General features: G+C 35.0%; 1 protein-coding gene across 1 annotated transcript; it reads left to right on the top strand.

The window, feature by feature from the left end:
* The first annotated feature begins 1935 nt into the window (after positions 1-1935).
* On the top strand, positions 1936-8453 carry LOC149050290 (uncharacterized). The gene is made up of 4 exons (XM_089192397.1): positions 1936-2171; positions 3061-3142; positions 3641-3722; positions 8223-8453. Exons 2-4 carry the CDS (start codon positions 3105-3107, stop codon positions 8451-8453), a joined length of 351 nt encoding a protein of 116 aa, XP_089048523.1. The 5' UTR covers positions 1936-2171; positions 3061-3104.
* The last annotated feature ends 5801 nt before the right edge of the window (positions 8454-14254 follow it).

Here is a 14254-nt window from a genome sequence, read left to right as displayed (position 1 = left end):
GCGGCCTTTTCTCAAAAAGTTCCTTCAATTTCTGTGGTGTAATTTAAGGTACAAATGTCCAAATTGAACGGAATTGGAAAGACTCACCAGGAGCGTATATTTGTTGTAGAACTTAAATTAAAACTTCGCTCGCTCTTTCACTATGAACAAATTGCTCGAGAAAATTCAGATATTAAATGAATGAAAGTTCCATCGTTCAGTTTAACTGTAACCAAATACCTCACGTTCCAACTTTCTGGGTACTTTTTGTGAACGATTAAAATTAATTGCGGAAGGTTTTTAGGCCGCTTGTCAACCAACGTAATGACACTATTGTTTAAACAAATTCATTCTGAAACCAATATTTTTCTGTCAACCAAAGTGATTTGATAGAGAGAAAAGGGAGGATTCATAAGTTATTTATCGGCTTGAGGTAGTGACCGACGTGTTTGCTTAAAAATACTGCCCAGCCGGAAAACGAGGTATATTTATGAAAAATGACAACGAAAGTTGGGATGTACTCGGCGACTCACGAAAGCGTTACCGTGGCCCGTGGGCAGAGATAGGAAAATACTGACCGGGTAAAGAACCAATCAGATTGCAAGATTCGTTACCGTGCCCTCTAAAAAAACAATAAATAACGTTTACGAAACGAGAGAAACTTCGGTATTCATCAATATTAATATAATATGTACTTCTTGACTAAGAGGGCCAGACGGATGGCTCGAGGTCATGACGTACGGACCGAGCGCAGCGACGTTGTTGCTTCATGACAGAGAGCAAAGTATTTCTAGTTCGCTTCAACCTTATGTGATGAACATTTTATCTTGTGACCTTTGCTCATTTTCTTTCTTTCTCTCTTCTTTCTTCTTTCTCTCTTCTTTCTTCTTTCTCTTGCGGAGCCGTGGCAGCTTTTTCTGGCCCTCCTCGCTCCATTGCATACGGCCCTCACATGGGGATTTAGATAATGTTTTACAGTAAAAGATGCGCGCGACGCTGTTATATTTGCTCTCGGTCATTACGTACGGACCTCGCTGAGCGCGACCTGTAATTGCCGTGGGCCAAATATTTTCCCGTCCAGTCCTCCCGCGCCGTCAATACATGTAAATACCTAGTTCGAAACAGTTATGTATGCTTTGGTTCTACTAAAACATTATAGGACGTAGTGGTAAATTAATGAAACCCTGCAATTCTACAGAAATAACAACAGAGGCCGGCATACATAACCTGCAGAAGAGGCGTGATTTATTTGTAATGTGCGTCTCTCCCTTTGTATGCTCCTCGTTCTCCGCGTTCTCCTCTCGCTTACCACAACTCGCCTGAATACGCAAAATAGAAAAGGAAGGATCATACCCCAGAGTTTATTAAAACACCCAGAGGGGCTCACGGAAAAGTATAAAATCACTATAATCACTTTAGATCATATGACCCGTTCGGCCCCGCTCACGCAATTCCATAGAAAACAAGAGTGAAAGCTGACGTATGTTGAGCCGCGCGGGTTGACGTGAATGCTCATTGACTGAGATAGGTCGGGCCGGACAGGAAAATGTTTGGCTCGAGGTCATGACGCTGTGCTCGGTCTGCTCGGTGCGCTGGGTCCGTCCGTCTTGAACTCGAGCCAATTATTATCGCTTCCGGCCCTCCCACTCAGTCAATAACTACATATTCTGGGCGGAAAGTTTAGAATGCAGCCTTTCACCGTCCCTACGTTATGCGTCGACACAGGTATAGATCAAACAGTATTAGAACTCCGTTGGCTTGAATTGCAGAGGGAGGTGAAAGGTCCTCTGCAATTAAGTTTGGATCAATTTTTTTTAAAACTTAAACGATAAGATAGTTGTAACTCTTCATGAAACTTAGTTTAGCAAGTCATCCCATTTCGTATTTTAAAGATATTCAGGGCGTCTGCCAAGGTCGTAAAACTCATATGAATTGCAAATAATCTTTGAAATTAACATTCATGTTTTCGTTTAGTCTTGCACGTGGAAAGAGCTTACGGGCTTCAGCAAACTTCGACGTCTTTTTCCAATGGCTTTGGGGCAAAAAGATACAGCATTTAAACAGTTTTAGCTGAACTAGATATAGTCCATTCAGTCAAGGCCGACGTGTGTTTCTTAGAGGATGTTAAACCGACTCGTTTTACTTCAAAGTCGAGGATCGATGGAAGTAATTTTGTCACGACTTTTCCCAAGGTAACTAATGTACTTTTAAATGCTGTTTTGAGAAAAACACAGTGTTCATGTTCTTCTTTGTTGAATGCAAAAATCAAATTTCGAAGTGAAATGTAATAACGAGTGGCTTATATCAAGCAGGGCAGTGTAAGACAAATCCTGAAGGCGGCCGCCGCCATGACAATTCTTAGCGAACCACGTGACATTTATAAGGCGGCTGCGCGAAATTTTTCTCTTAATAGACTCTAATATCTACTCTAATCTGTTCTTATTTTTTTAACGACATGAAGTTCTTTACAATCATAGTAATTAAACTTCAAATTTGTTTTAAATGTGTTAGTTTTTCTTCCCTATATTCAACCTCCACTAAAAAGAGACAGGGAGATTGTCAAAACTTTTCACGTAGAATTCTCTTTCTGGATACCAGAATTTTTTTTGCATCTTTCAATCAGAGGCCACAGATAATGAAATTCCTGTTATCTTGAATTTATTTAACGTTGAATATATTGAACTCATGGACTCCGAATTGAGAGGTCCAGCGTCTACTCTCTTAGATATTGTTGATATTGTCTCCAGAGCAACATCAGTGTATTACTTTCACCCCTCCCCCCCTTCCAATGTTGTTTATCGCCAATGTGTCCATGCCATCTTGCACACCAACATTGAGAGGGAGAGGAGGGGGGAGGGGAGCAGTGAGCTGTGTACCAATAAACGTGTCTGTCTGGGGGCGTAGCTCTGACTTAGTAATTATGTTTTATTCTTGAACAAGACACTCATCTATCACAGTGACTCTGTTTTATGGCTTGTTTTACGATTCCTTTATTTCACCCGTATTCTTTCTTTATATCGTTCAGATTACTAAACATAGGGGTTCAAACTAAGATCTTCTCTCTCTTTGTTTTCTTTCCAGGACAGCATCAAGTGTAAACAGAAAATAAAATCTGATGTCGAGAAATGTGGGAAGGAAATAGAAAAGGAGAGCATCTGATAAGGTTGGTTATTCAGTTTTACATTTATTTAAGCTTGTAAATTTGGTCACGCTAGATCCTTTACTTGGACTTAGCAAATGCTTTCACTTTCAAATTGGCCAAAGTAAATGCACAAAGTCATTATTGTTAATATACCTTGTCGTGGCCCTCACTTAGTTTTGTTTTCAATTGAAAGACTACAATTCGAAAATGAAGGAAAATCGGAAGGAAGATATAAATTTGTAATCTTCAATCTTTAATTTTTACTTTCACGGTGTGTTCATGGTAATCTGCAGTAGTTTACCATAATTAAACTGTGATAGAATAACGGAACAGATAAGTTAGTCATGCACTTATTAGATAACAAGGTTAAAGTCTTTAAAATTGTCAATGAAGAGTGTTACTCGCTCTATTTGTATTTTGTCTAATGTGATATTAATCTTTGTCTTTCACAGTTTAAAGTAATTAACTAAAGATAAGTGAGGACGTATTCACAAGAAACAATCTTTTCTTTCTCTCCAGGACAGCATCAGGCATAGGACAAGTGCACCTAGAAATCAAGAAATTCAAGGGAAGAAAGGAAAACAGAATAACTCCTAACATGGTTAGTTCTCTTTGGTTTTTCTATAACAAATTATCTATCTTGGCGTGTAAGTCTGGTCCTCATAGAATGCTTAAACCTGGATTTACGGATGTCTGTTGTACGACTCTAAGCAGAGTAAAAAATGAATGAAAATAGCAACAAGAAATTGTTCAGAACTGTTGAACTGTTGGTTTATGAATACAGCACTTAGTTGGTGATAATTATAAAACACTGGTGTCAGAGGAATATTAAGCCATTATCTTGCATCTAAGTAACACCGATGTACATCTCTTCCAAGTTTCAATGCCTTGATTACTTCGAATCAACACTTCTTTTTACAAAATTCAATTAACATCTTGGAGACTTATCCCCTGATGTGTAAGCTCTTAAGGCCAAGAAAAACAATTAGAAGTATTCCCTCTGTTTAACTTTTTCATAATTTTTTGAGATCTCTAATAAGTTCAACGATATGGTAATTTTTTAAAAGCAGATATTTTGTATATTAATGATCAACGAAAGCATTAAAGCCCAAAACTCAAATTTGAATAAGCAATCAGCTTTTGACGCTAGTCGACAACAATTTTTGTTGAGCTTCAAGTATTAATGTTTTTCAAAATTTCTTTTGGTCAACGATCCTTTTAAGAGAGCTCTGTAAAATCAATGTTGAAAATGGATGTTGAACCAAGGTTTTAAATTTACAAAATATGAACTTTTCCACTGAATTAAAAAAATACCTTGAAATCTAATTCTCAAATGTTCTAGCTCTCATGGCTAAAACAAAATTAATTATGCTTCAAAAATTATCTGTTGAAGTTTTTCTAGAATTTTTAAAAAATTTCTGAGGAGTCTAATGCTCTAGTACTTTTGATAAATCAGAGTTTTTTACTAATTAAATCGATGAAAGCTTTGATACCTTAAAGTCGAGTTTGTATAGCTATCAGCTCTTGAGACTTATGTAGAACAAATTCAATATGCTCCAAACATTGAAATGTATCAAAGTACTTTGTTCTAGTGTTCTATTGCAGAGCTCTGATCAATCCAACACTCTGATAATTTTTAAATAATTTAAATAGTGCAAATACTCTTGGCTCTGGAGGCTAAAACAACATTCAGTATTGAAAGTCATATTCACTTTTGAAGCTTGATATTTCTTGGCCATTTTTCAATTTTTTTTGTAGATCTGTGATAATTTCAACGCTCTAATAATTTTGAAAAAGTCAGATCTTTTCCTTCAAGCAATGAAAGCTTTCGAACCTTAAAATCTAATTAGTGAGGATCTCGCACACATTTAATTGTTTCGGTTGTATCTTGCGCTCTCTTAGAATTCTTATAGTACTTGTTAGTAGCTCGCCTACTCTCGTAATTTTTTTAGTTGGTTTGTTGCGATAGTATCCCGCGCACTCTTAGAGTACTTAGCGCACTTTTAAAATTTTCTTTCGTCTGATTGTTTCATTAATTACCCCAACACTCTTAGAATTATATGTTGTCCGAAAGTTTCGTTAGTTTCTTGTGGACACTGATGATTATTTTATTACCTCGATAACTTCGATTCAAGATTTTTTTAAAAAATTGTAACCTGGCAACTCGGTTCAATTAACGTCTTGGAGCCTTATATCCTCAAATTTCTAAGCTTTTAAGGCCAAGAAAAAAATAATATGCTCTCTAAAACTTTTCCGGAATTTTTTAAGATCTCTAATAAGTTCAATGATCTGGTAATTTTTAAAAAAGCGGATCTTTTCTGCTTAACCAACGAAATCTTTGAAGCCCAATAGTCAAGTTTTTATAGTAATCAGCTTTTGAGGCTGGCCTATAACAATTTTGTTGACCTTCAAATTATGTTTTATGTAGGATCCTTTTAGAGAGGTCTGTTAAATCAGTTTTGAAAATCGATGTTGAACCTTGCCGCCTAATTCTCAAATGTCGTAGCTCTCGTGGCTAGAACAAAATTCATTATTCTTTAAAACTTGTAGTTTAATTTTTTTTGGAATTTTTAAAATTTCTGATGAGTTAAATGCTCTAGTAATTTTTGATCAATCAAAGTTTTTTTACTTAATCGATGAAAGCTTTGATATCTAAAAGTTGAGTTTGTGTAAGCTATCAGCTCTCGAGGCCTGAGTGTGTAAACCAAATTCAATATGCTTCAAACATTTTAATGTCTCAAAGTACTTTGTTTTAGTGTTCTATTAGAGAGCTCTGATCAATCCAATACTCTGATAACTTTGAAATAGAGCAAACATCTTGGCTCCTGAGGTTAAAACAACATGCAGCATTGAAAGTGGTATTCATTATTGAAGCTTATAATTTCTTGGACATTTTCTAATTTTTTTTTTGTAGATCTGTGATAAGTTTAATGTTCTAATAATTTTTAAAAATTCAAATCTTTTTTCTCTTAAGCAATGAAAGCTTTCGAGCCTAAAGATAAAATTTGTCTGCTGTCAGCTCTTGAAGTCAGTCCAAACCAAATTCAGTGTGGTTCAAAATATGATATTTCTCATAGTTTCTTTTTCCTTGGATCCTTTTCACGAGCACTGAAACGTTTAAGTTTTTAAGTTTTTTTCAAATGCTTTTTCTCTAACAAAAGTAGGATTTTTCACTTAATAACTCTGAATAACGCTTTATAACTCTGGAATATCTTAGCACTTGGATTTAATTTAAAATGAAAATGCCTCCAGGAAAGAATATTACTGTAGCTAATTTTTCCTAAAACTCTTTTTTTTCTAGACATCTAACTGGTTAAATGCTCCAAAAATGTTGCAAAAATTAGATATTTTTACCCATTTCAATGACACATTGAGCCTAATTGTCAATTTTATAAGTTCTTGAGAGTTCCTGACATTTTTTATCCTAAAATCACTCTGTATATTCTCCATACTCTTCTCCATAGATTTTCTTTGGTACTACTAAGGAGAATTCGTTTGACAATCAAAGCTTTTTGTTTTGTGATCATTCCATTTGCTTTCCTGGCCTTTACATTTGGTTCAAGTTTGATTTTGTAAAAAGAAATTAGAAGCCACTCACTCTTAGGGGTTAAAGGATAAAAACAATTTCAATATGCTCGTGATAGTGTTGTTGTATTTCCCCAAATGTTTTCCTGGAATTAATTTTAAATCACTGACAAGTTTTATAATCTGATAATTTAGTACCACAGGTGTTGTAAAGAGATATTAAACCATTTAAGTATTCACACATTAGAGCCTATTTAACAAATTTATTTATTAAATAATTCAAATAGTACGCGCGTTCTGATTGGCCATAAAACCATTTTACATGAGCGTATGTAAACACGGTTTTTGTTCCTCTTTCATTAGTTATTTTTATCATTTTTCGCGTCATGGTTTCCTACGCTTATCTTGTGTTCTCCCAACTTCCCGCGTGTTTGCATCAGGCTATGTTAATAAATAATATTAGTTAATTAGGCCTAAACTCTGTAACTTTTTTTTTTTTTTTTTACTTAATTCAATAACAGAGAATTAGTTTCTATGAAGCTAAACAAGTTGAATGAGTATATGCTGCAAAGATAGATATTCTTAAATTGCTTTAGATTTTCTCATCCGCTGATCATCCTTTTTCTTTCACCTAATCAATAAAATATCTAGAGGCTGAAACCAATTTCAATCAGTATTCTCTTGCAATGATATTTTAGCTTATTTTGATTGATATTCAGTCATTTTTATGATTAATTGTCAACCTTCTGATAGTTTTTTAACATTCAGTTTGTAAGAAACAATCCTGACAAATGCAAAAAGAGAACCATTTAATTTTATAACGAGGACTGGAAGAGGCCTTTAGCTAAAATGCCTCAGCTGAAATATTTTAGATAGCATAAAAAGAAATTGAAAATACATGCTGTAAGTAGCGAGATAGTTTAATTGCATTTTTTGATTCTTTGATTCTTGAAAAACGGCCCCACGGAATTAGTTTTGTTGTTATTCAAATATTTACTATTTCTCGCTGACCGAGACCAAAATTTTTTTTTACGTCTTAACGCTTTCAGAAGCGTGCGAAAATATATGGATTATTTTAATTTTTTTGTCGAGAATATGAACAGGAACACAGTTGTTTGTCGTTTAGAAATTTATCATAGATCCTACAAACGATAGAAAATAACATTTAAACATGCATAAAATTAATTCAGGTTGATTTGTTATGACTCTCTCGTGATCTCAAAGGAATTACTGGTGGGCACTGAAAATAATTGCTTTTTTCGGTTCGACTGATAAATTGTGATATGTTGGCTCAAAGTTAAATAGCTCCATTCCTGGGGGCAGACGGAAAAGCTAAGATATAATCTTAAATTACTTTTCACACCAACTACGAACTCCTTGTGTTTATCAGAATATTCAAAAGCGATCGTATTGAATTTATCCGTAAATCCAGGTAACTTTCACGTTCGTTTGCATAGTCAGCCAACACTTAAGCACTGAATAAGGTTTTACACTTGTTGTTTGTACTTTTTCATGCAAACCACGACCCTGTTCTATCGCTCTTATTAATTTATCGTTTATTTCTAATTTATTTCAGATTGAGCGGCGAATATCTCTGACCATCAAGGAAGGATCAAATAAGAAAGACTGTAAAAGTATCTATTCAGAGGTACAAAACAGAAGTACTCCCTTTCTCTCGAGGATCGCAATTTTGTTGGACCGAGAAAAACTATTAATTATGGGCTGTTTAACGATTCAAAATTTTCCCGCCAAAAAACTTAGAAAAAAATACGGTGCTCAAAAATACGCATGCGCCGTTTTTTTTTAAATTTCACCAGTGCTTCATGTAATCAAATTTGTTTTTTTACCAATAAAAGTTATTTGTTGTCTTGTCTCTTGTATATTTGGTTTATAATAGACTTGTTAGAGTATTCAGTTCTTTGTAATCTTTATTGTCTCTGATAAGTAATTCAATAAACAACAATCGTTTTTCTATAACTTTTTATTCATATTAATTGATTAAGTTATTTTCAATTAACTAGCTGTCGAGAAAAACTTTTTGTGTATATACTAAGACTTTTGGCGGGAAAATTTAAACGAATTTGCACAGAGTTTCCCCTGACAACTTTTTGGGAAAAAAAATTAAAGAGGATTCCTTTGAAAATTTCCCGCCAAATATACAAACATTACCTCGTACAAAAATATTGAGATTAAAAATGCCAAATTGAGGATTTAAGTTCAAATTTTTCCAAGTTTTCAGTTCGTTGCACGAGGTAATGTTTTAAGCAACATGAAAAGGTACAGCCTGTGCGATAAAATACATGTTTAAGGCCAAACATACACTATCTGTTCTCGAATTTTCTTTTTCTTTCCAATTTAATCTTGAACTCGCTGAGCTTATATCTTTTCATGTTGCTTCTGACAGAAAAATAACAATTTTTTGCCACCAACTTTTGTTTGTAACACAGGACTAAAAAAAATTTAAGCGCGTAAAGTTTGCTTTCTCTGGAAATTTTGTGATGAAATTTTCTTGTTAAAATTGACCAAAACGAAGTCAAACGGTTTCAGCTGAAAGTGTTTCCTGTATAAGCGACTCCAATTGAATCTATATTTTAATTGGCCGTCAAGTCGAAGACACGAGCAAGCTGTAATGTTTTTAGATAGACAATAACAATTGTATTGCTTGACTCAATATCAGCTATAAATTCTCACACCCTATTTTTTTTGGGTTTTCTTGCAACTTCTCAATAGTCGATGTCTTATTCTGTTCTCATATAATTTTTTCAAGACACGAGCAAGCTGCGAGGTTTTTTTCTCAGAAAGACAGTAACAATTCAATTGCTTGGCTCGATGTCTCTGCAAAGGTTTTTGTACAAGATGAAATTGTCTAAACACTTAATTCTCTTGACTGGCTCCATCTTAATTTCATTTTTCTTAAGAGAAAAATTTTGGAGTTCAAATTTGCTATTTAATGAAAAAGCTTTCTCAGCTCGAAAAAAATTTTCGCGCGCATTATTTACGTCCTGTGTTACAAGAGAAGTGGGCGGAAAATTATATTTTTCTACTCTTAGTCATAAATAACAAACTAACATTAAACACAGTGTCTGGTTGAAAAAAAGAAAAATCTTAGACTATTTACTTTTGGAAACCAAAATAAAGATATTTTTTAAAAGCAAAGTGGTTCCCTCAAAATCCTAGCGGAATACTTTTGTTCTAATTTTCGTTTCCGTTGTAATTGTGTTTTTGTTCGTTCACGGACTCAAATTTTGTTCAAATGATACTTCAAATTGTTTATAGCCTAAAGATTTAGGCCAAATATTTTCTGCTGAATTTCTTTGGTCCAGACTGTTGAATTATTGAAGTTTGCTCATCAAAACTAAAATGTGTAACCGACTGCAATTACTCGATTTAATCACAGCATTGTTACTGTTTCTTCCGAACCAGACACTGTGGTTTATAGTTAGCTACTACCAGCAAGAGAACATTGGCACTATATATATATTTTGTTACTTGTGATTCACGTTTAGAAAACTTGAGCGAATGGTGGTGTTACGGTCCAGTTCATGTTTAGTTAGTGTCAAACAGTGTGGTGTCAGATGTACTCCCTGTTTTGTAGTGAATTTACAACACGAGCGCAAGTCATCCGTGTTAGAGTTGCTTTCCCATAAAATTTCAAGTCTAGTTTGTGCAAACTAATAGCTCCGTTTCGCCGTTAAGTTATGGGCTGTATAAAAGATTTAAGAATCGTTCGTCGGTTGTGATTGGTCAGTTTTGATAAGTAGCTACAGTTATGTTCTTGTGTTCTGTTCATTGGTTACGTTAACGTCGAGCTAGGTTGTTTATAAGCTACAGGTGATTATTGACATCTTTTGAAATGATATCTCTCGATGTTGATAAACAGCTTTCAAAAGTCAGTCGTTGGTGGCAGTGATGAAAGTCAAACATTAAGCAGAGTAAACATTGTTGTCTGTAAGTGGGTCGTACACAGCAATACCGGCGATTGCTGACATGAAGACTGTCCCCTTCATGTTCAGTCAGTCTACAATAGTAAACAGTGTCATATTGTAGTCATGTCGTTTTGAATGATTCAAAGTTGCAGAATCCACGGGATGGTCCAGCAAGTATCCTATATTAATTGTATCGTTACTGAAGTAAACTTCAGGAGCATGTTTGTTTCAGTTGTGTCAACAGTTTAAGGAGTGTTCCCTTAACGTAAATTGTTTGCGAGCGAGTTTCATGTCGCCGTTCTTCTTGAAAACGTTCCTATCTCCCACACAAGACGAGGCAAATGGAAACAAAAAGAAAAAGAGCCATTGTTCTCTTGTCGGTTATGATTTAACAACTTTATGGCCAAAGCAAATGAATGGAATTTAAGGTGGCACTGTCAACTGCACGATATGAAAATTGGGCAAAATCAGTGGTTAGTGTCTGATGATTTCCTATTTTTGACCAAATGAACCCAAAGAGAGAAACAAATATTTAATCATTTTCTTCAACATTGTAGCAGAGTGTCTTCTCCAATTATTGCGAACAATGAACTATTGCGAACTTTGAATTTTTAGTTTTCAACCAATTGATGCTTCTCTCTCTCTAAAAAAAAATGAAAATTTCCTTCGCAACGAGTTTTTCACTTTCCTAAATGACTTACAGTTCCACCATAAATTCATTCTTTGCGGCCACGAAATGTTGTTACTGTAGGCTATGGTGACTCGAGGTACTGGCTGATTTGCATTTCTGAAAATTTAGACCGAGAAATTGGCCAGATATGAAATTGTAAATTCGTCTTTGTTTTTGGTCTAACGAACAACCAAATCATATCAACGCAGAAATTTATTTGAATACACTTCATCCAAAGATAAAGAACAAGAAATATAGATTACAATCGAAAACTCGTCTACTCTTTTGTTTAAGAGACGGTTATATTATAAAATAATTTGTTTTATCGATTCGCCCCAAAATTGCATGTTGATCTGCAAAACAACACGTACCTCACTGAACTATGTCGTTTGTACCATTTACTCTTTTCTGGTGTTTTCAGTCTATGCAGATAATTCACAAATCTGATTTGGTACGTACAATCAGAAGTGAAGCTCATGAATATATTTTGACATAGTCCGGTCACCATTTTACTACAAATTGTAAATAACTTAAAGTTCTTATCTTTGTCGAATCTTCTCTTCATTCCAGTGGTTCCATTTGTCCTCTTGACCAACAGTGCACAATTATTTTCTCTAATATGGCTTCCTAAAATATAAACGTAAAATTCCACTGATAAGCAACAGGCTAAATCTTGGTTAACTAGATTTTGCTCCGATTCATAAACTCCACAAGTTAAAGCAGAAACGTGAAACACTGGAGTGCTTCAGGACCTAAGAATTCAATTATTCAATACACGGGGCCTCGTAGAAGACTTAAGACATGTTCTAGGTTTTCTGAGCAAAATGTTCTGATTGCTTCTCTTTGTTCAAATTTTTCGTATATTCTGTTTAAGAACTTGGTAAGAAACTTCAGTTTTATCCCGTAAATGTACTGTTTCTTGCTTTTGGCGACCGACGCCGAAAGCCGACAGCTCGCGCACGTGTTCACTAGCGAAGGTAACATTCTGCAACTTTACTCTCATATTTCCCAAAAGAACATTTCTGTATTTACCTTTATTGAAGTAAAGTATACACCATGCCATGAACGTTTCTTCATACATCTTCAAAGCTCACTTCAGCTCGTATGCAGAGCTCATCATACAAGCCCTAACACATCGACGACTAACGTGGTTTGGGCTGAATTCTTCGATTCTCATGAATATGAATTAGAAAACAACATCCAATCACTGATGTTGACACGTGCACGATTTGTGGTACATTTTCAGCAGCCAGCGATTCAGAAAGAAAGCCGAAAGAATAGTTCATTCTTATTCCCTCATTGGCTCTTAGCATGTCGAAGAGCGCTTGTAACATTTAATTTTTCTTCATTATTTTGTGATCGTGGGATGACTATTTCTAGAAGAAAAGTTGCACACTTATTATTTTTAGGACTAAATAAGCGTCAAGGATAATATGAAAGGATAATTTTCATTTCTATAGATTTGAACAATATTCTTGTGGTTAGTTGAGTATGAAAAAGAAGGAAGAGGTAATGTGATCTGTGGACGAGGAAAGGTATCTTATATAGTTGAGGATGAGACAAGTTCTAAAGATGCAAAAGAATAAAATAATTTAATCGATAATAGTATTCGTCAGAGAGAGAGGAAAAAGAACGACAAAAAGGGAATTTAGCCGTTCCTGCGATGGAATGAACCTGGTACGCCTGTTTCGCAAGTGGAGCTCACATCCGCTAGGCAACACGGCAATCTGCCGATATCAGCGGCTTTTTGGAATTAATTTTAATAGAACGCAAAAAGAGCAAAACCAAAAAGTTCGAAAAGGAAAATTAAGTACAACAACTTAATTTACGCGTTTGCCGAACCCTCTATTGGAAAAGTAACGGAAGAGTAATCGCTCATGTGCTAACTACGAAATAAAAGTAACTTTTTTTTTGCTTGCGTTGCATGCCTATGTATTTTCTATAATCGGTTGAGGAATTTTTCCCAAATTTTCGCTGTCTTCACAGCAAGCTATAAAATAAATGAGAAAATAACTGTAATCTCGTTGGTATAAAAAACTATACTCTTTTGTACCTTTTAATCCATAGATTTTCATAAAAGCAAAAGAATGCAATTACTATCGATCTGCTGGCTTTAGCCTGCAAGTACAGGAACCCAATTTCTGTTTCTCTACCGACTACTGTACAGTTCCTGGTAAATTCGACAGGGAAATTTGGTTTTATTGCTGATAAGCTGGTCTATTATCCTTACCTGTTTGCTAGATAACATATTGGAGTTGCAGGGAGAAGTTACAGGTTAATCACTCCTGGGTATTAAACCTCTAACTAAGGTTATTAGTTAAACTAACACTCTTGTGTTCTTCAAACATCCTACTTGGGTTACTATGCCGGTTAGCCGATAAACAGTGCAGTAAGTCCTTACTCTCTAGTTCTCCTCCAAACAGTACTGCAGATATAGATCGAGATAAATTAGAACAGAAGGATGTGTTTTCTTTTTTTGTAATTTTGAAAAAACTGCTGTTTGACAAAACTATATAATAAAATGAAAGGCAAAACGAAGAGTGACATGTGCGTCTTTAATTATTTGTTACAAATTTATAATGAAACTTCGGAGGCTCCTTGAGTGTAAAATTTTAAACAAGAAAAACAGACTGCCAGAATTCGAAGTCGATCAGGCCGATCGCATGATAAGCGAATTTCATATCCATAGCACTACTTGAAAACAACCTGAATGTAGACGGAATTTTTTCATTTCTGAATTATTTCAAGAAGTGATTATATTCAGGCTGATTATACTTCATGTAAGGTTAGGCGTTCGCCGCAGTAATAAAATAATAACAAAATTTAATAAAAAAAAAAGAGATGTTGGCGCGCCGCACGGAACTGCGGAAGTGAAGGCACTCATAAAGTATTTTCCTGCCCCTCACTCCCAGAGTTCTGCGCGCTAACATTGATATTTTTTTTTTGTCACTGAATTTTTTTGATCCACGCAACAGATTTCGCCGAAAAGGAAGGACTACTCTTAGTCAAGGT

The sequence above is a fragment of the Pocillopora damicornis genome, chromosome 2 (genome assembly GCF_964200805.1).
Source record: "Pocillopora damicornis chromosome 2, jaPocDami1.2, whole genome shotgun sequence".
NCBI classification, from domain to species: domain Eukaryota; kingdom Metazoa; phylum Cnidaria; class Anthozoa; order Scleractinia; family Pocilloporidae; genus Pocillopora; species Pocillopora damicornis.
Note: the sequence above shows the minus strand (reverse complement) of the source record. Positions and strands in the feature narration are given on the sequence as shown.

What these genes read in the sequence shown, in the direction of transcription:
- LOC149050290 (XM_089192397.1), top strand. Translation starts at nt 3,105, where the DNA reads ATGTGGGAAGGAAATAGAAAAGGAGAGCATCTGATAAG. An exon ending in AAAGGAGAGCATCTGATAAG is followed by an intron (nt 3,143 to 3,640) that starts GTTGGTTATTCA and finishes CTTTCTCTCCAG; the next exon opens with GACAGCATCAGGCATAGGAC. An exon ending in ACAGAATAACTCCTAACATG is followed by an intron (nt 3,723 to 8,222) that starts GTTAGTTCTCTT and finishes AATTTATTTCAG; the next exon opens with ATTGAGCGGCGAATATCTCT.